The sequence below is a fragment of the Panulirus ornatus genome, chromosome 2 (assembly GCF_036320965.1).
Source record: "Panulirus ornatus isolate Po-2019 chromosome 2, ASM3632096v1, whole genome shotgun sequence".
Lineage (NCBI taxonomy): Eukaryota > Metazoa > Arthropoda > Malacostraca > Decapoda > Palinuridae > Panulirus > Panulirus ornatus.
Genome location: NC_092225.1, coordinates 97,264,713 through 97,285,459, shown reverse-complemented (window position 1 = coordinate 97,285,459; position 20,747 = coordinate 97,264,713). Strand labels below are relative to the sequence as shown.

At 38.2% G+C, this 20,747-nt stretch overlaps 2 protein-coding genes across 3 annotated transcripts; both read right to left on the bottom strand.

Annotated features, from left to right (window-relative positions):
- Positions 1-2,069: 2,069 nt before the first annotated feature.
- Positions 2,070-8,823, bottom strand: LOC139753118 (putative nuclease HARBI1). 2 transcript variants are annotated; one of them, XM_071669216.1, is made up of 3 exons: positions 8,672-8,823; positions 6,070-6,279; positions 2,070-3,980 (listed from the first exon to the last, which is right to left on the bottom strand). In XM_071669216.1, the coding sequence occupies exons 2-3, from the start codon at positions 6,266-6,268 to the stop codon at positions 3,172-3,174; spliced, it is 1,008 nt and encodes a 335-aa protein (XP_071525317.1). In that variant the 5' UTR covers positions 6,269-6,279; positions 8,672-8,823; the 3' UTR covers positions 2,070-3,171. The 2 variants fall into 2 exon arrangements, with proteins under 2 accessions (XP_071525317.1, XP_071525328.1); XM_071669227.1 differs by having other exon boundaries at positions 2,070-3,929.
- Positions 8,824-10,793: 1,970 nt separating this feature from the next.
- On the bottom strand, positions 10,794-17,992 carry LOC139753112 (putative nuclease HARBI1). Its single transcript, XM_071669203.1, has 3 exons — positions 17,839-17,992; positions 16,453-16,660; positions 10,794-12,402 (listed from the first exon to the last, which is right to left on the bottom strand). Exons 2-3 carry the CDS (start codon positions 16,646-16,648, stop codon positions 11,600-11,602), a joined length of 999 nt encoding a protein of 332 aa, XP_071525304.1. The 5' UTR covers positions 16,649-16,660; positions 17,839-17,992; the 3' UTR covers positions 10,794-11,599.
- Between the last annotated feature and the right edge of the window lie 2,755 nt (positions 17,993-20,747).

Sequence of the window (20,747 nt, the reverse complement as noted above, 5' to 3'; positions counted from 1 at the left end):
GAGGGAATCCATAACAATTTGATTTGAATCCCTTGACCAATAATGTCTGAGTATTTGTGTCTAGCTTCAGAGACCAGCATGTTACATTATGATCTCAGGTTGTTAGAGGCCAATTAGTGAAGATAAAGAATCAGAGATAATTAACTGTCTACGGCAGGGATTTCTACCAGCCCAAGAGCGTATGGTGAACAATTCAAGTTGTAGTTGTTTATTCTAACATTTTTCTCTAATCTGTTACCATGAGGCTGGATCACTATGGCAGCAAGCAGCACTGCCTGCCCTCCCAGTGGCAGGCAGAGTCGCGAGAACCGTCAGTATAGATGCACTGAGCTATGTTATCGTCAGTCCGGAGTTTCTGTATATGTTCAAGAGCGCTTGTCTTGGTTAAGTGTTGAAAGTGAAGATTATAAGTAATTAGATTCTTGGGTGGATAAGTAGGTGTAGTGACGTCAAAGGGACTTACCTGCCAGGGAGGCAGGAAAATGCTGCTGCTTCCTAATCTTATACAAATTATGTACACCAAACATTGTCGTGTGGTTGGTTGTTATCTGGATCCATTTAATTACACTTTTGCCATGGCAAATATGGTTTAACACTTCTTTAGAGACAACACTATCTGGATCACCACGCAAAAGTTTCAGTCATAAGACTGATTTCAAGTATTCTCTCTTCACTGCTGGGAATACCAGGTTCTTTCTGCATGTTGAGTACTTCAGTGGACTTTGGACAACCTAACTATGATTCTTAAGGCTTAAATTTCTAATTTTTTCAAGTCTGTTGATACCTTTGCTGTTGTGTAGGACCAAAACTGGTGCGGGGTAATCTATTAGATTAATGTAAGTAAGTACATCATTCTAACAATTCTGATATTTGTATCATAATTAGGATTGTACCCTGCAACCAGCTTTAAGAGATCTGAGTCTCTCTGTGCATTGTTGATTTAGTTTTTTTGCACACTAGCTGTACACAAGGGACTGAAACACTAAGATATTTAAAGGAGACATAGTCAAACGGGTTTCCACCAACTGTCAACTTAGATGGTCTACTCCTTTCCGTTACTAATTCGTTTAATAAAGACCTTTTTTTCTTCTGCAGAAATGATGAAGCCACGGCTTTCGCAGGCTATGTGTATGCAGGTTAAGAATAGTTTGCATTTCACGATATGTTTTGGTATGTACAAGATATCATCAGCATAACTAATAGTGATATTTCTGGGACACCGTGGAATCGATTTCAGTAATTCATTGATTCGTACATTGAACAAAGTGGGGCTAAGTACTCCACCTTGAGGAATGCCAAGTAGCGTATATATACATATAATATATATATATATATATATATATATATATATATATATATATATATATATATATTTTTTTTTTTTTTTTTTTTTTTTTTTCTGTCTCCCGCGTTTGCGAGGTAGCGCAAGGAAACAGACGAAAGAAATGGCCCAACCCACCCCCATACACATGTATATACATACACGTCCACACACGCAAATATACATACCCATACATTTCAATGTACACATATATATACACACACAGACATACATATATACACATGCACACAATTCACACTGCTTTATTCATTGCCATCGCCACCTCGCCACACGTGGAATAACATCCCCCTCCCCCCTCAGGTGTGCGAGGTAGCGCTAGGAAAAGACAACAAAGGCCCCCTTCGTTCACACTCAGTCTCTAGCTGTCATGTAATAATGCCCGAAACCGCCGCTCCCTTTCCACATCCAGGCCCCACAGAACTTTCCATGGTTTACCCCAGACGCTTCACATGCCCTGATTCAATCCACTGACAGCACGTCGACCCCGGTATACCACATCGATCCAATTCGCTCTATTCCTTGCCCGCCTTTCACCCTCCTGCATGTATATATATATATATGTATATATATATATATATATATATATATATATATATATATATATATATATATATATATATATATATATATATATTGATAGCAAGCATACTTTAGTGATAAAATCTGGGTTTTATAGAGTATTTTCAGATAATGCGCTGCTATAATTAAAGACAAGAATATACTTCAATCTTTAATACAGTTAGTACTGTCCTCTGTAATAACATACATAATAGCGTTACTTAACATTGCTTCAAATGAGTATATACAAATACAGTTTAATAAAAGGATATGATTTACAGCTTGTCACTCTTCAAAAACATTCGGCCTTACAGGAACATATAAATAGCGTTAGTCTGTTGTGGGTTTGTCCATAACCTCTCTCTCCATACTAGTTTACAGATGAGTCTTTCCTTGATAACAGTGAAGGGTGAGTTTACCTACTGGTTACTGGTGTTGTTCCAATCCCCAGAATAAAAACCAAGTGTATAAACATCGCATTTCTTGGTCAAAAGCTTATCTGTGTGAAGACAATGGCAGAAATAACTAGAATATCACTCTCCACACGTACAATCAAATGTTTTGACTACTATCAAAAGGTAGGCGAATCTTCATGTACATTCTAAAACAGAAAGGACTTAAATACAAGGGAATGAGACAAGAGTATTTAAGAAACAAATTTTGTCTCAGATACAAAAAGTTTTTTGTATCCAACATAAAAGATGTATAGACATCTAAGAGGTTCCCAAGCATGGGGGTCTCGATCCCAGGTGGGGATCCCCGAGAACTGTTGTTGGGATTGGGAAGCCAACGAGGCTTCTCCAAGGCTGTCAAATATATCTGTTCTGAGGTAGGCAGCTTCCCCGCGTTCTGAGTGTTGTCAAACCTAAAGTTGTTTTGCTCTGTCTGCCATGTTTAACATCCCTAATACCTTCATTTACCCTTGTTTTTTAAGTCTGATACATATTAGACCACAAATTAGGTTATATTGTTGGAAAACTGAAATGGGTCGTCCGATAAAAGATTCTGATCGTGAACCACTGGCCTTAAGTTAATGACAACATAAGATATTCAAAACAATGTTCTACATTGGTATAAACTCACAACGTGGCTAAGTTTAGACGATAGATACAGGAAAATGTTTGTTTCAGTACGTGTTACACATAATTATACTTTCAATCGTTTCTTAAGCGAGGCAACAGAAGGGTAAAATATATCCCAAATACACCAAACCATTCTGGAAACTGCTGTCTGATGAGACATTTTTAGAGTGAAATAATGATGACACCGTCTCATTCTTCCATGTGGTAGGAGTCGTTTTGCTGCTGTGCCTGATCTACGTCTGGGTCAGGGTCAGGCTCCCTTGGCCCGGAGACAGGCAAAGGCGTCCTACACCGCAAGCTGACATTGTGCAAGACGGCGCAGGCCATCACAACATCCACATTCGTCGGGTATATCGGATCCATGTTGTTGGTTAGGCAGGGGAACCTGGTCATCATCTCATCGAATTTTTTCTTAGTTGATTGCCATGTCACGAAGTGACATAAATTGAATAACTCCAGCGAGGCAGGGGACTGAGCATCGGTGGGTCTGAGGAGGAAAGGATGGATGGGGTAAGACCCATCCGTTAGAAGGACGACTTGTCCGTACTCTCCCATGGTGAGGGTCGTGAGGAGCATACTCTCACAGAATATCTGCCAGTCATAGTAGACATCGTGAGTCTGCACTATGACATGGGTTATCTGTCCCTGCGGTCCACAGACAGCCAGAACTTTCATGACCTGCTCCCCGTAGCGTTCATCGTTCACACCCATCTCCCGACCTATGTTGACATTGATTGGGACGCACAAGTCGATCACACAGCCAATGATTTGGCGGATGTCGGCTACATTGTAAAAGTCATCCTGGAAGGTGGAGAGCTCGTAGTTATCTGGGAAGGAGAGATACCGTTCTCTCAACGAGTTACAGATGCCCATGGAGACGTCACGGATGACGGACTGAACTTTAGTGCCGTCGGCGCCCAGAATGGCTTCTGCCGTCTCACATCGGCCTGTACCGTAGAAGGACAATGTGCTCAGTAGCTGCAGGTGCAACTGGAACTCTGCTGAGACAAGAACACCATTAAATTCACAGCAATATGGCTGCCAGTGACTGTAACTATAAATATGGAAATCCAAAAATGCCAGATTTCTCAGGTAATGAAAGGCAAATCTACCCTAAAATAAGAAGAAATAAAATTTCAGTTTTGTTGACAAGCGTTATCACTCTTGTGCATGATTTCCTGCAGATGAATATATACCAACACAGGAAAAGTCTGACTTCAAACCACTCATCCCACACATACACACATCCTGAAAAAAAAAAAAAATATATATATATATATATATATATATATATATATATATATATATATATATATATATATATATGGAGGAAGAGAAGTGTTTTAGATATCTGGGAGTGGATCTGTCAGCGGATGGAACCATGGGAGCGGAAGTGGATCATAGGGTGGGGGAGGGGGCGAAAATTTTGGGAGCCTTGAAGAATGTGTGGAAGTCGAGAACATTATCCCGGAAAGCAAAAATGGGTATGTTTGAAGGAATAGTAGTTCCAACAATGTTGTATGGTTGCGAGGCGTGGGCTATGGATAGAGTTGTGCGCAGGAGGATGGATGTGCTGGAAATGAGATGTTTGAGGACAATGTGTGGTGTGCGGTGGTTTGATCGAGTAAGTAACGTAAGGGTAAGAGAGATGTGTGGAAATAAAAAGAGCGTGGTTGAGAGAGCAGAAGAGGGTGTTTTGAAATGGTTTGGGCACATGGTGAGAATGAGTGAGGAAAGATTGACCAAGAGGATATATGTGTCGGAGGTGGAGGGAACGAGGAGAAGAGGGAGACCAAATTGGAGGTGGAGAGATGGAGTGAAAAGGATTTTGTGTGATCGGGGCCTGAACATGCAGGAGGGTGAAAGGAGGGCAAGGAATAGAGTGAATTGGAGCGATGTGGTATACAGGGGTTGACGTGCTGTCAGTGGATTGAATCAAGGCATGTGAAGCGTCCGGGGTAAACCATGGAAAGCTGTGTAGGTATGTATATTTGCGTGTGTGGACGTGTGTATGTACATGTGTATGGGGAGGGTTGGGCCATTTCTTTCGTCTGTTTCCTTGCGCTACCTCGCAGACGCGGGAGACAGCGACAAAGTATAAAAAAAAAAAAAAAAAAAAAATATATATATATATATATATATATATATATATATATATATATATATATATATAAAGATTTCTAGACCATAAATAATTAATGAACAGGCCTCATAAACAATGCGGTTTCTAAGTTGACTAACTCAGATTATCCTCCCAAAAGAATATTGAAACAGGTAATTCCGTTAATTTTCATATTCCCGCAACATTATAGATACATAATCTAAGAAGACAACAAGACTAGTATAGAAATCTGTCATTCAAAGAGTAATTCTGTCCTTTGCAATTTATCACGGTAAAGCTGTAATTGTAAACATCCCGTAAAACACTGGCAAAAAAAAAAAAAGGAAAAGTAAATGAGTAGAAACGAAATTACTTTTACGGAACTAATTTCGAATTCGCAACAGAAACGCTTGTTTCTTAAACATACTTACGGAAGGACTTTTGTCCCTTTTAAAGTGAGAATCTAATACCATCTAACTGCAGTCATTTCCTCAGTTCCATGTAGCGAAACACAGCGGTCATATTTGAACTATAAATGATGAATTACCCACATCTCGACTGCTAAGGAACATTAGAACAGGTTTTCGTGAGTAAAATGACAAACCTCCATAAATCAACATAACGCGTACAAACCTCACTAATTTCTTACATAATATCTTGTTGCATGACTTGAATCCCACCAATGGGGCCAGGTAGGATGACTGCAAATAGTCGTACTATCATAACGCTGAAAACTACGTGTACATATGAGATAAACACCAAAGAAAATCATTGTAAATAAAACTTCCTAACGTCTTTAGCGTATTCAATACCTGGCGTAAGTTTAACAATGCCTTTCCTCCAAATACCATGTCTCTCTCAAACACTGCAAAACATTTCAGATAGATTGTTTTCACCATGTACACCTAATGACTTCAGATAACTCTCCTAAAGAGGAAAAATATCAAGAAATTTATCTAATCTCCGAAGTACCAGTGAGAACTGACCACCCTGCGGAAGTCTGGATGACTGCAGCTCATGCAAGACCATGGCCACCGTGCCCTTGGACAGCCTGAACTTCTGCAAGAACTCCTCGGCCGTCAGGTTGTAGAAAGGGTTATTTGGGTCTCGTAAGAAGCACCTAGGTATATTCTCTTGGTTGCCGCCACTTCTACCTTCCGCAGATGAAATGCTGCGACGAAACATGGCCTCAATATCTGTGTGGAAAGGGGGGGAAAAGGTCATGTTCCTTTTACAGTATGGAGTCTGAAACACTATTATGATGCTAAATTTTCACAGCTAGGCTAGTTCATGTTTCTCATGTACTTATCATGTTAAATGTATTTTTTACTTAATTTTCTGAAACTATATGTACATATATTTTTCATTCTTTGGCCTCAATATCTGTGTGGAAAGGGGGGAGAAGGTCATGTTCCTCAAAGCTTTTACAGTATGGAGTCTGAAACACTATTATGATGCTGAATTTTCACAGCTAGGCTAGTTCATGTTTCTCATGTACTTATCATGCTAAATGTATTTTTACTTTATTTTCTGAAATTATATTCATATTTTTCATTCTTTTATGATTGTGGTGCTATAAATCCCCAGTAGTGTCAGAAATAGCACTGTAAGCATGTGATAAAGGAGAAAGCTGAAACCTGGCAAAGATTATGCATTATGGGATGCAGCAAAACATTAGAAAAAGAAATTCATATGCAATGAGTTAATGAGTAACGCCAGTAACACCTAAAGTTTATAAGAGTAATGTCTAGGCAGTGTTTTGCCTAGACTGTGATGTGCAAAATAAATTCAGCTCGCGTATTTCCCGAAAAAAGATAAGACATTATATACTACAGAAGTCAGATGTAGGATATTACATCCTGACAGATGTCAGCACCAAATCCTGGAACACTTTTAACATGTTTTCCCTTGCATTTCACGGGTATTAAAACTTTCCTTTGGGGTTAAGCTCTTTCTTTTATCCCTTAACTTGTTCTGATGATTTGACAATATTTTTCAAAACTTCAGTTCATCTCCTTGCTCCTTAGGCTTTCATATCTCACCTTATCTCACCTTCCTGCTTCATTGGTGTCTTTTATGGGACGCTAAAGAGCTCAGAGAGAGAGAGAGAGAGAGAGAGAGAGAGAGAGAGAGAGAGAGAGAGAGAGAGAGAGAGAGAGAGAGAGAGAGTCAAATTGTGACATCTCTCTATGTCTTTGTGGGGTTATCACACAGGGTAAATGAGAAGTAGGTGTTCAGTGTTTTCGTTATGGGAAATGCATCTCTGACATGTGTCTTGCGATATGTTAGAAACGATGTTGAAATGATGGCTATTGTCCAGACCACAGATGGGGAAGGTTAACTCGTGTACAACTGGAGTATGTATAGTTTTACATGGGTGTATGTGTAGCGGGTGTGACGTTCAAAACTGGTTTGGATGAGGGGCTGATGAATGTTTTTTTTTTTTTTCGGATTAATTCGATGTGTATGTATTTTGCCATTTGTTTTGCTTGATGGGGGAAGAGTTGACGATTAGTCGTAAAAAAAAAGAAAAAAGTCAGACCTTGAGAACCGGTCAGACTTAAAAAAGAACGTGATAATACAAAAATACATAGCACATCACGTTTCTCTCTCTCTCTCTCTCTCTCTCTCTCTCTCTCTCTCTCTCTCTCTCTCTCTCTCTCTCTCTCTCTCTCTCTAGTCTTTTCAACAAAATTGCTAGCCGTTACAGTGTGGAAACTTAAGGTGTTTCTTATCATCCAAGTAGTCGCTATCCTAGATAAAGAAAAAGTCTTTTACAATAAAGAAAGCTTATGGCAGCAATAAGTCTCGGAACGACTTAATGCATTGTAAAGGTAACTGGAAACTTGTGGTTGAACAATGACCGAGATAGGCTACCGTAACTGGTATTCTGCGGATGAACAAAAACCGACTGAAGCTTTAATCACTGGTATTCTAAAGAACAAGAACTGACTTAGGTTTTAATCATTGGTATTTTGAGGATAAACCAGGACCGAATGAGGCTCAAGTAACTGGTATATTTTGCGGTTGAACGAGGACAGGATAGGCTCTGGTAACTGTTCTTTTGCCGATGAACATGGATATGCTAGGCTCTTGTCCCTGTTCTTCCGTGGAAGAACAAGGAATGATCTATGTTTTACTAATAATGAAGTTACATAAGGTGATGAGTTTGGCTTTTTATGTTTTTAGGGGGTAACCACTCGTTTAACCTTGTTTAGAATCAATAAGAATTTGACCATCAGTCCATTACTTTCTGAAAGCTTTTCGGCCCACTTTCATCTCCATATTAGAAACTGATGTATAATTAGGACATAAAAGAGCCAAAGTTTCAAAACTCCATCTTCCAATCTCAACTCTTAATGAACCCACGAATCTTTTGTCTTCAACTATGTAGTAACGCCATTACTAAATAAGTTTTGTCATTTTTTTGAACTTATATACATCAAACAATGGGCAAAAAAGTAATCTACGTTAACCTCCAAGTCTCCAGAAGAAAGACCTGAGTCATTATCCACTACTTAAGTTGATATAGAATGATTCTAGTCGTGCATAAAAAAAACAAATATGCTATTATTGTTAATAGCTTACCTAAGTGTTTACGTTTGTAATCTTCTTGTAATGGAAAGTCTTCCGTGGCCTCTTATGATCTAGTTGATGTTAATGGAGGTAGGTTAGATATCTCATAATTGGAGTAAATATGTATTTTACCTGGAAGTTGTAGAAACAGATGTTCTATCTACCCTGTTACTCGTGCTGCAATGTAAATAAAAGTCTTTTGAAAAAATAAAAAAAAAAATCTTTAAGAGATTAGATACTTTTTACATATATGAATGACATACATTTACTTGTAACCATACGTAGATATAAGTTTTCTGGTGTCTACGAATAGAGAAAAAGATTATTTCAGTTTGTTCTTTATTCAACAATATAAGGTAGTCCTCGGCTGTTTGTGGCGTGTCATGTCATGCCCGTCGTGACTTTTAATCTAGCTGAACCTAATTGCCTCTCTCTCCAGCCTTAGTTAGGGCTTCCCATAATTGCTCATATAGGCGGTGAGATTCGTTAGTGTGCCGTAAAGTTTCATACGAGTAATGAGGGATTATCTTTCTCACTGAGATTGTGTCGACGGAAAGCTCATGGCCTTGTCCGGTGGATGTCCGGCCCCGCTTTGAAGTACTTTCCTGACCATTGAGTTGCCTCGTCTTTCTTTTTATAGTTTATCTTCAGATAAAGCTTATTTCATTTCTTTTTTTTTACCCCATTGTTAAGTGGTAAGCCACCTCAGATTCCGGAGTTAAAGGCCCCTTTTGGGTTGGATGCCCATAAGCCTATCTAATATGAGTAATGGTGATCGATCCTGGATTAGACATGAGAATGCTAATTTTGTAATGCTAATGGCAAGCAGGTGGACGACTCTAGTCTCACTCGGTCCCTTCCCGATCAGTCAGTCTGGTGCACAATAAACTATGTAGATGCTGCAAATCTCCAAAACTAAACACTAAACATTTCGTAATTATCTACAAACCTATATTGATGATGCCACAGCAGATGTTAATCATCCGTATTATCAAAATATTTCGTATGAACTACTTTTGTATATCAAAATATTTCGTATGAACTATTTTTGTACATCAAAATATTTCGTATGAACTACTTTTGTATATCAAAATATTTCGAATGACCTACTTATGTATATCAAAATATTTCGTATGAATTACTTCTGTATGTCAAAATATTTCGTATGAATTACATCTGCATATCAATATACTGTATATTAAGATATTTTGTATGGATTACTTCTGCATATCAAAATACTTCGTTTGAATTACATCAGTATATCAAAATATTTTGTTTGAATTGCATCTGTATATCAAAATATTTCGAATGAGTTACTTCTGTATATCAAAATATTTTGTATGGATTACTTCTGCATATCAAAATACTTCGTATGAATTACTTCAGTATATCAGGATATTTCGTATGAAGTACATCTGTATATCAAAATATTTCGTATGAATTACTTCTGTATATCAAAATGTTTTGTATGAATTACTTCTGCATATCAAAATACTTCGTATGAATTACATCAGTATATCAGGATATTTCGTTCTGATTTATATCAGAATATTTCGAATGAGTTACTTCTTGCCCTGAAATCCGACAGTATCCAAAAGCCGATGGCGTCCTGGATTTAATCTAGACTTTTATCTGACGCGTTTTCTTCTGCGATATTGGTGAAGGCAATACTTAGGATTTAGATCAAGTAAGGCGCGGATTTAGAATTCAACAGAAAGTAATAAAACTTTAATTAAGTTCTCTATATTGCCGATTATGCAATAATTGACTCAATGTGTGGGTCCTTAAAAACCTTGCCTGGATTCTGAAGCACACAGCCAAAGTCTGGAACCTTTTAGATTCTATTGTATATTTGAGAAATATATATATCAGATGAATATCTATGATGCTGATGACCAGTTCTTTTTAATATTACATTCTAACATGAGTATCCTGCAGTGTTTAAGTCAATTTCCTGAAGCTTGAAGTAATTCAGTATATTTTATCTGAAAATATGTATAGGCCAAATTTTCACTTCGTCCAAAACCATCTCATTTTCACATCACTGTCCAAATTTGTAGGTCTGCGTGAATTTTGTTCCTTGTATTGTAAGAAACTGTAATGAGGGTATATTATACCAACTTAAAATCTACCAGTTTATTAACAAATAAAAATATTCTGTAACATAGCCCCCCAAAAGGGGATTTGGAGCAAAAAAGTATAAAAAGTATATGCACTAGAAACATAATAGTTTTAGCACATTATACTACAAAGACTCGTATTTTTTATATATATCAAAAATAATGCTCTCCTATATATATATAAAAAGATGGATACAATTGAATCTTGAATACATCATGTAGGAAATGTCTAATGCCACTAATGACCATGGTTGTGAAAGCAGTAGTTTTACTTGATATTGCTTCAAATATGTAAACATAATTCGATAACAACAAAAAGAAAAGAACAGTCCCGTCTCCCGCCACAAACAATGGACCTTACAGGAAGACTATTACAATTCTGATGTAGTTTTGGGCTCCATAAATTCTAACTTTCCATACTTGTTTAAAACAGTCAGTCAAGGGCAATGGCGAAGCTGACTTTTACCTGTTTGACCAACCAAGGAGAAGTATTTCAAGCCTAATAACAAGGAAGATAAACTTCAATAGAGTATAAGCACCATATATGCCAAGTTGCAAGAGGAAATGGTAAAATAAACAAAGTCACATTTACACACTAATAAAAAACATCAAATATTTTAGATACTATTAAAAGTTACTCACTTATTCGTACATTACAAATCATATAAAAAAACATAGAATACAAAGCAATGAAATCTAAAAATATATAAAATACGCATGAACAAAAAAATTGAATAAAATAAGGGAGTTTACAAGAAGGTTCCCCCCATTGATGTGAAGCTTTGTCGTAATCATCCACTTTGGTGACAAGTTGAACATATTATTCTTCCATGACATGGGTATAGAAATGTCGCTGATCCTGTTCTTCATTTTGGGTCATGCTTGGCTCCCTCGGGGAGGGCAGAGGCGTCCCACACCGCAGACAGACATTGTGCAGGACTGCACAAGCTAATACGATGTCCAGGTTGGTTGGGTATAATGGCTCCATCCCACAAGTTAGGCAGGGGAAGCGAGTCATGATCACTTGAAATTTTTGATGCGTTAAGTACCGCACAATGAAATGAGAAATATTGAATTGATCATCCGAAGGGAAGGTCGGAGAATCCACAGGCCTGAGGAGGTAAGGATGCGTAGGGTAAGTCTCGTCCACTATGAGGACCACGTCTCCATATTCCCCCGTGGTGAGGCGTGTGAGGAGCATGCTGTCGCAGAATATTTCCCAGTCGTGGAAGGCATCGTAGGTCTGCGCTATGATGTGGGTGATCTGCCCCTGTGGCCCACACACAACCAACACCTTCATAAACTGGTCACCGTAATATATGTTATTGACGCCCATCTCCCGGCCCAACCTGACCCTCACTGGTACGTAGATGCTGCTAAGACAACCGATGACGTTAGGTATTTGGACTATGTTGTTGAATTCTGTCTGGAAAGCAGCCAGTTCTTGGTGATTCGGGAAAAAGAGGTATCGGTTCTTCATCTGGCGACATATTCCTTTGGAGACTTCGCCGATGAGAAGTTTCACCGCAGTCCCGCTGACGCCCAGGATGGCTTCTGCTGAAGCACACTGGCCAGTGCCGTAGTACGCCAATGTGCTTAGGAGCTGCAGGTGCAACGGAAACTCTGTTGGAGATGACCTCGATATGACATTCACATACGATTAGCTGCCGCTGAGTTACGACAAAGAATCATGGAAATCCGGTGTCGAGCGAAATATCTGAATTGCGATGGAAATGATGAACGCAGGACAAAATGTACATGCGCATAAGGGAGTGCGCATTAACCACAGGTCATATTTTTTGGCAAGGTCGATCAACTAACTACTTAGTGGGTTCACGTCGACTGTGAATACTGAATGGTTCAGTATTCCAAAGACTATGTTGGTGATTTCTGAGCCATTTTAGCACCGGGAACGGTTGTAAATAGAGCGATGGCTCTCACTTGTCCTATGGCTATGAGCCTCTCCTGTTATATCTATTCTAATTCAATTACCTATCTCCTTTTTTTCTTCCATGACACTACATCGAATGATAGTGTTATTTCATGCTGATTAAACCACTTTGTAAAATGTTTTGTGGAAGAACGTATGATCTGGAGTCCTTGCAACGACTTAGGTAGGCACCCCCCATCCTATTCTACCCCCAGCAAACTTAATATTTGTTTTTAACCTCCAATTTATTTCGGCTACGAGATGAGGCTTTCGTGTCTTTTTTTTCACATGTTTTACCTTTTACATCAATTAACTACACCGTAAATGGTATAGGTACATTTGGTTTTAATGGTAATAGTAATTGTCACCACTAGGAAGTATATGGAAGTTTAAGTCCTTGTGTTATAGGAAAATAATCGCACGTCATAGATACTTCGCACCCAATCACGCAAGATAATTGACTCAAAATATGGTAGGTTAGTTATTTCGTAGGTCATTTATTTCGCTCGACACCGGAAGTGCCCGATCTCTCAAATCTCTCTTAAAAAGCCTGACTACATCCACTGTTTTAACAAGATACAACTTATTGCCAGTACATAGTAATGACACGCTGGGAGATGACATACCTTCAAGTATATAGCCTACAGTCGTATGTGCAAGATTATTGAAAATTGATTTAAAAAAAAAAATGTAAAGAATAATTTTTCATATATGATAGGAGGTCAAGAGAAAGGTGCAAGAGGTGAAAAAAAGGGCAAATGAGAGTTGGGGTGAGAGACTATCAGTAAATTTTAGGGAGAATAAAAAGATGTTCTGGAAGGAGGTAAATAGGGTGCGTAAGACAAGGGAGCAAATGGGAACTTCAGTAAAGGGCGTAAATGGGGAGGTGATAACAAGTAGTGGTGATGTGAGAAGGAGATGGAATGAGTATTTTGAAGGTTTGTTGAATGTGTCTGATGACAGAGTGGCAGATATAGGGTGTTTGGGTCGAGGTGGTGTGCAAAGTGAGAGGGTTAGGGAAAATGATTTGGTAAACAGAGAAGAGGTAGTAAAAGCTTTGCGGAAGATGAAAGCCGGCAAGGCAGCAGGTTTGGATGGTATTGCAGTGGAATTTATTAAAAAAGGGGGTGACTGTATTGTTGACTGGTTGGTAAGGTTATTTAATGTATGTATGACTCATGGTGAGGTGCCTGAGGATTGGCGGAATGCTTGCATAGTGCCATTGTACAAAGGCAAAGGGGATAAGAGTGAGTGCTCAAATTACAGAGGTATAAGTTTGTTGAGTATTCCTGGTAAATTATATGGGAGGGTATTGATTGAGAGGGTGAAGGCATGTACAGAGCATCAGATTGGGGAAGAGCAGTGTGGTTTCAGAAGTGGTAGAGGATGTGTGGATCAGGTGTTTGCTTTGAAGAATGTATGTGAGAAATACTTAGAAAAGCAAATGGATTTGTATGTAGCATTTATGGATCTGGAGAAGGCATATGATAGAGTTGATAGAGATGCTCTGTGGAAGGTATTAAGAATATATGGTGTGGGAGGCAAGTTGTTAGAAGCAGTGAAAAGTTTTTATCGAGGATGTAAGGCATGTGTACGTGTAGGAAGAGAGGAAAGTGATTGGTTCTCAGTGAATGTAGGTTTGCGGCAGGGGTGTGTGATGTCTCCATGGTTGTTTAATTTGTTTATGGATGGGGTTGTTAGGGAGGTAAATGCAAGAGTTTTGGAAAGAGGGGCAAGTATGAAGTCTGTTGGGGATGAGAGAGCTTGGGAAGTGAGTCAGTTGTTGTTCGCTGATGATACAGCGCTGGTGGCGGATTCATGTGAGAAACTGCAGAAGCTGGTGACGGAGTTTGGTAAAGTGTGTGGAAGAAGAAAGTTAAGAGTAAATGTCAATAAGAGCAAGGTTATTAGGTACAGTAGGGTTGAGGGTCAAGTCAATTGGGAGGTGAGTTTGAATGGTGAGAGGCTGGAGGAAGTGAAGTGTTTTAGATATCTGGGAGTGGATCTGTCAGCGGATGGAACCATGGAAGCGGAAGTGGATCATAGGGTGGGGGAGGGGGCGAAAATTTTGGGAGCCTTGAAAAATGTGTGGAAGTCGAGAACATTATCCCGGAAAGCAAAAATGGGTATGTTTGAAGGAATAGTGGTTCCAACAATGTTGTATGGTTGCGAGGCGTGGGCTATGGATAGAGTTGTGCGCAGGAGGATGGATGTGCTGGAAATGAGATGTTTGAGGACAATGTGTGGTGTGAGGTGGTTTGATCGAGTAAGTAACGTAAGGGTAAGAGGGATGTGTGGAAATAAAAAGAGCGTGGTTGAGAGAGCAGAAGAGGGTGTTTTGAAGTGGTTTGGGCACATGGAGAGAATGAGTGAGGAAAGATTGACCAAGAGGATATATGTGTCGGAGGTGGAGGGAACGAGGAGAAGAGGGAGACCAAATTGGAGGTGGAAAGATGGAGTGAAAAGGATTTTGTGTGATCGGGGCCTGAACATGCAGGAGGGTGAAAGGAGGGCAAGGAATAGAGTGAATTGGAGCGATGTGGTATACAGGGGTTGACGTGCTGTCAGTGGATTGAATCAAGGCATGTGAAGCGTCTGGGGTAAACCATGGAAAGCTGTGTAGGTATGTATATTGCGTGTGTGGACGTGTGTATGTACATGTGTATGGAGGGGGTTGGGCCATTTCTTTCGTCTGTTTCCTTGCGCTACCTCGCAAACGCGGGAGACAGCGACAAAGTATAAAAAAAAAAAAAAAAAAAAAAAAAAAAAATGATAAAAAAAACAATCTTTTTTCGTAAACGGGCCTCATCAATATTTAGTGAATGATGAGTGAACTGAAATTTGAATAGGATAGCTTACCTGAAGAGAAAAATAATAACCCGTATCTTCCCTTGACACAGGAGTATATTTTAACATTACGTTACCTTGACCTGACCTTAAGTGCTTCTCAAAAGCGCCAAATTATTTTCACCCCTTTACTCCCACTGATCTCACTTAAATCCCCTAAAGACAAATAATTTTCACCTTTTACTCCCACTGACCTCACTTTAATCCCCTAAAGACAAATCATTTTCACCTTTTACTCCCACTGACCTCACTTTAAATTCCCTAAAGACAAATCATTTTCACCTTTTACTCCCACTGACCTCACTTTAAATCCCCTAAAGACAAATCATTTTCACCTTTTACTCCCACTGACCTCACTTTAAATTCCCTAAAGACAAATCATTTTCACCTTTTACTCCCACTGACCTCACTTAAATCCCCTAAAGACAAATCATTTTCACCCCTTTACTCCCACTGACCTCACTTTAAATCCCCTAAAGACAAATCATTTTCACCCCTTTACTCCCACTGACCTCACTTAAATCCCCTAAAGACAAATCATTTTGACCCCTTTACTCCCTCCCACTGACCTCACTTTAAGTCCCCTAAAGACAAATCATTTTCACCTTTTACTCCCACTGACCTCACTTAAATCCCCTAAAGACAAATCATTTTCACCCCTTTACTCCCACTGACCTCACTTTAAATCCCGTAAAGACAAATCATTTTCATCTTTTACTCCCACTGACTTCCCTTTAAATCCCCTAAAGACAAATCATTTTCATCTTTTACTCCCACTGACCTCACTTAAATCCCCCTAAAGACAAATCATTTTCACCCCTTTACTCCCACAGACCTCACTTTAAATCCCCTTCAAGAAAACATGTGATACCTCCCAGAACCAAGTAAGAACTGACCATCATCTGTAAGGTCGGATGACTCGAGGTGGCACAGGACAATCACTGCTGTGCTTTTGGAGATCCTGAACTTCTCCAAGAATTCGTTAGCCGTCAGGGCCTGGAAAGGGTTATTAGGATCGCAGATGGAACGCCTGGGTCTTTCATTTTCTCTCCTGCGTCTACCTTCATCGGGTGATCTGCTGTGATGGGGCATGGCTAATAATACCTGTGTGGACAGGAAGGAGGATTAAATGGTTATCAATACATATATATCAATACATTTGATAGTGGATGAATTAAAGTAAAGATGCCTTAGTATTAACAAACCTAGGCTATGCACGATGCTGATTTAAGTGTGTTACATTTTTCTCCTACTTACTGAAGTCCTCAAATCATATATATATATATATATATATTTTTTCATTATTTGAGGGTGTGGTGCAGGAAATACTCAGTATCACAAAACTTGAGTAATGATAAAAGAGAATAGATAGGAGCAAGGAAAAATTACGAGGGGTTAATAATGACTAGGATGAGCTTTTATACCAAGGAAATACAATGAAAACTTTATACTGGATGGAGTTCTGACATCCATCATAGTATGATTTCTTTTATTCTACTTCTGTCACTTCTGATCAAGTCTGCATTTATTTGGAAGATAAGTGATTCGTTCACCTCCCCCCATTGACCTAAGTACAGTTTTCTCAACAAGAAAATAATTTGCTATTCTTTGGCCTTAAGATTTTCATTATGATTAATCTTTTTTTTACTTTGTAGATAATTGGACTGACTTGTACAATAAGGAAAACCTAAGAATACTTTTTCATCAAACAGGAGCGAGTACCTTGGACACCTGACATGTAGTATGTACGATATATTTTGCTGTTGCACTTGACCGAGCTAGCTAAAGCTGGAGTTGAGAAATACGTAATGACATATTCTTTTTTCATTGTAACTTAATACATTACTTGATAATAATGAGCACAACACTTTTCTAATGGATTCTAGAAGTTTCTTAGCCCATCTCTCCACCAACTCAAAAATTTGGCAAGTAAACCATTGCTAATCAAAAGCGTTTGCAGGAGAATGCCCAGGTCCCCCGACTCCTTTCCAGTCTCAAATGCTCATGAACCCACAAAGTCTCTGATGTCACAAGATATATAAATTAATCAACTCGTAAATGGATCGTGTATATGTCTGTGTTACTGTCATACACGCAACTATACAAATTCAGGACCTAATGGGCAACTACCGTAACGAAATGAAATTGAGAATTAAAACAGGGGTAATGTCGTAGGATCTGGAACAATAATCTACAATTATTATTTCGATTTTAGTTTAGATAATATATCCTGTTCTGCAAATACGAAAAAATAAAGCATAGAGTTATCGGTAATTACTTACCTAGGTATGTTTTTTATATTCTTCCTATGAAGGAGTTTTCTATGGACTCTTGTGATCTAGTTGGTGTTCCTGAGGAAAGTGAAATCTCTTATTAATTGCGAAAATAAGTCCTTTACTGGCCAGAGGTAGAGAGCAGCCGATCCAATGAATTGAAATGTTTATTTTTCCCGGCGACGCGAGCTGTACCGTTGATCACAAACTCTTCAAAAAATTTTTGAATTAAATTTCCTTCTATCAAACTTAATCTTTTTATATCTAGTGATGAATTTATTGATACATAAAATTTTCTTATATTACTGAGAAAGGGCAAAGGGATTTCTTTTTATGATTTATCTTTATTCCAGTACTCTACTGCTCGGACAGCCATGGGCTGGCTGGTCGTGGCCAATTTAAACAAAAATGATGTATTGGTGATCGTCCTATTATTAACTAAAAATGGGCGTGACATTACTGCTTGTTGTAGTTTAGTATTAAAAGAGGGTAATCATTGAGGGTTAGTGACGGGGTACTTTTAAAGTTTGATGTTGAAAATCGCACGAATTGTTTGGATCGTCTGAAGCGATCACTAAAAAAAGTTTCTTAAATTTTCTTCAGGTTGATATGTATATATTACTGTGCTCCTTGGTGACACTGAAGGCTTTCTCTGTTTATACTGACAACTTTACTCTCACTTCATATACATACTTCATACACGTATTTCATATTCAGGAACAATATCAATGATGAACCCGGCTCCACAGAGCTTTCCATGGTTTACCACGGCCGCTTCACATGCCGTGGTTCAGTCCACTGACAGCATGTCGACCCCCGTAAATTTCTTTATTCCAATTCACTCTTACCAATGCATACCTTTCCTACATGTTCAGGCAGTGATCATAAAATCTTTTTTTTCATACTCTCCTACCATCTCCAATGGTGTCTCCACTTCTGTCACATATATCCTCTCAGTCAGCACATCCTTCTTCAGCTATTTCACCCACACTCATTTTATTACCACACCAGTCTCTCACACTTTTATTACTTAATCAAATTACTCCACACCACAGATTGTACTGAAACATTTCATTTTCAGCACATCCATCCTCCTCTACACATCCTCATCCTTAGGAAATGCCTTGCATCCATACATTTTGCCCTACCAGATGAAAACCTCTCTTTCCACACATTTTCAATGCTCTCAAAACATAGTACCCCACCCACCCTATGACTCTTCTGCTTCCATGGTTCCATTTGCTGCTGAGTCCACTTCCTGGTACCTAGAATAATTCCCTTCCTCCAAATTTTCTCCACTGAAACTTCTTTGTAGAACATTGGCACTATGACACCTGCATATTTCACTGACCAGTATTCTGTATTGTATTCTAAAGTTGATATGCTCCTCTGTATAAAAGGAATGTTTCTATTTTGATTACAGTAAATATGTTTGCTATTGGACGCAATAAATTATTGCCTAATATTACTTCTAATACATAATACATATGTTATTTGAAAAAAAAAAAAAAATGCATACCCTTACCACTTATCAGAAACACTGGGCCATGATAGGAACAAATGTTTTGACAAGTATTACCATAATCTTTCTGTATAAATGTCCCTTTTCTGTGTGTCTTTTACCATGTAAGTTATGTATATTTTCAATACACAACAATGAATTTGCCAGAGATAAAAATGAAGACTCAGACTAGATTATTTGGCACCTGATGAAGTGGTATTTCAACCAACATAAAATGTAAGGCAAAGATAAATCATGTTGATAAATAACATACATTTAGTAAAATAAGCTGAATATCACATTTACAGAGATGAAACTCATAAAATGTTTTAGATATGAAAATTGAAACAAAACTGCATGTACACCATAGCATATACAGAATGAAGATATGAAACAGAAAGTACAAGAATTAGCTTTTTCACAGAGTGTGACCAACGTACCATACTAATCATTGCTAAGTATCCCCTCCAATGAATATTACATGTGCTGTTTAATGAAAGAAAATATATGCAAAACACTGGATCTTGATAGGAACAAATGCTTTGACAAGTACTACCATCTTTCTCATGTATAAATGCCTTTTTTTTATTTTATTTTGTAAGTAACTTTATTCAGTACACAAAAATGAGTTTGCCAGAGACAAAGGTAAAGGCTCAGACTACATGTTCATACTAATTAGCTCTTGGGAAGCTCTTATTTCAACCAACTTAAAATGTAAGGTAAATAAAGATATATCATGTTGATAAGCAACCTATGTTGAGTTGAAATTTTAGCTTTGCATTAGAGGAGGCAGTAGTAAAATAAGCCAAATATCACATAGATAGAAATATACCTCATCTTTTAAGTATGGAAAGTTAAACAAAACTTCCTGCACACAATGACGTGTAGAATTAAGGTATGAAATACAGGGGAATGAAGTAGAAAATGTGTAAGAATGTTCTTTTCCCTCCGATACAGAGTGTAACCAATATACGTTATTAAACATAGCCTAATATCACTTCAAATATGTAATGTAATATTCATACTATTTATTGGAAAAAGGTTATGCATGGCCTACCACTCATCAGAATTAGTGGGCCTTAATAGGAACAAATGTTTTGACAAGTATTACCATCTTTCTGTTGCATAAGTGTCCTTTGTGTGTGTGTGTGTGTGTGTGTGTGTGTGTGTGTGTTCATCTTGTAAATAACTTATATCTTGAATACACAACAATAAGCTTGCCAATGATAATGTTGACTTAGATTTCATATGCTTGGCACACGATGAAGTGTTATTTCAACCAACAGAAAATGTAAAGGAAACAAATCATGTTGAGAAGCAACATGTATCTTAGTTAAAATTTGGCGTATCATTAAAGGAGGTAGTTATAAGATTAGCTGAATATCACATTTACTCAAATTTCATAAATGTTTTAGAT

What these genes read in the sequence shown, in the direction of transcription:
- LOC139753118 (XM_071669216.1), bottom strand. Translation starts at nt 6,268, where the DNA reads ATGTTTCGTCGCAGCATTTCATCTGCGGAAGGTAGAAGTGGCGGCAAC. An exon ending in ATCCAGACTTCCGCAGGGTG is followed by an intron (nt 3,981 to 6,069) that starts GTCAGTTCTCAC and finishes TTGTCTCAGCAG; the next exon opens with AGTTCCAGTTGCACCTGCAG.
- LOC139753112 (XM_071669203.1), bottom strand. Translation starts at nt 16,648, where the DNA reads ATGCCCCATCACAGCAGATCACCCGATGAAGGTAGACGCAGGAGAGAA. An exon ending in ATCCGACCTTACAGATGATG is followed by an intron (nt 12,403 to 16,452) that starts GTCAGTTCTTAC and finishes CATCTCCAACAG; the next exon opens with AGTTTCCGTTGCACCTGCAG.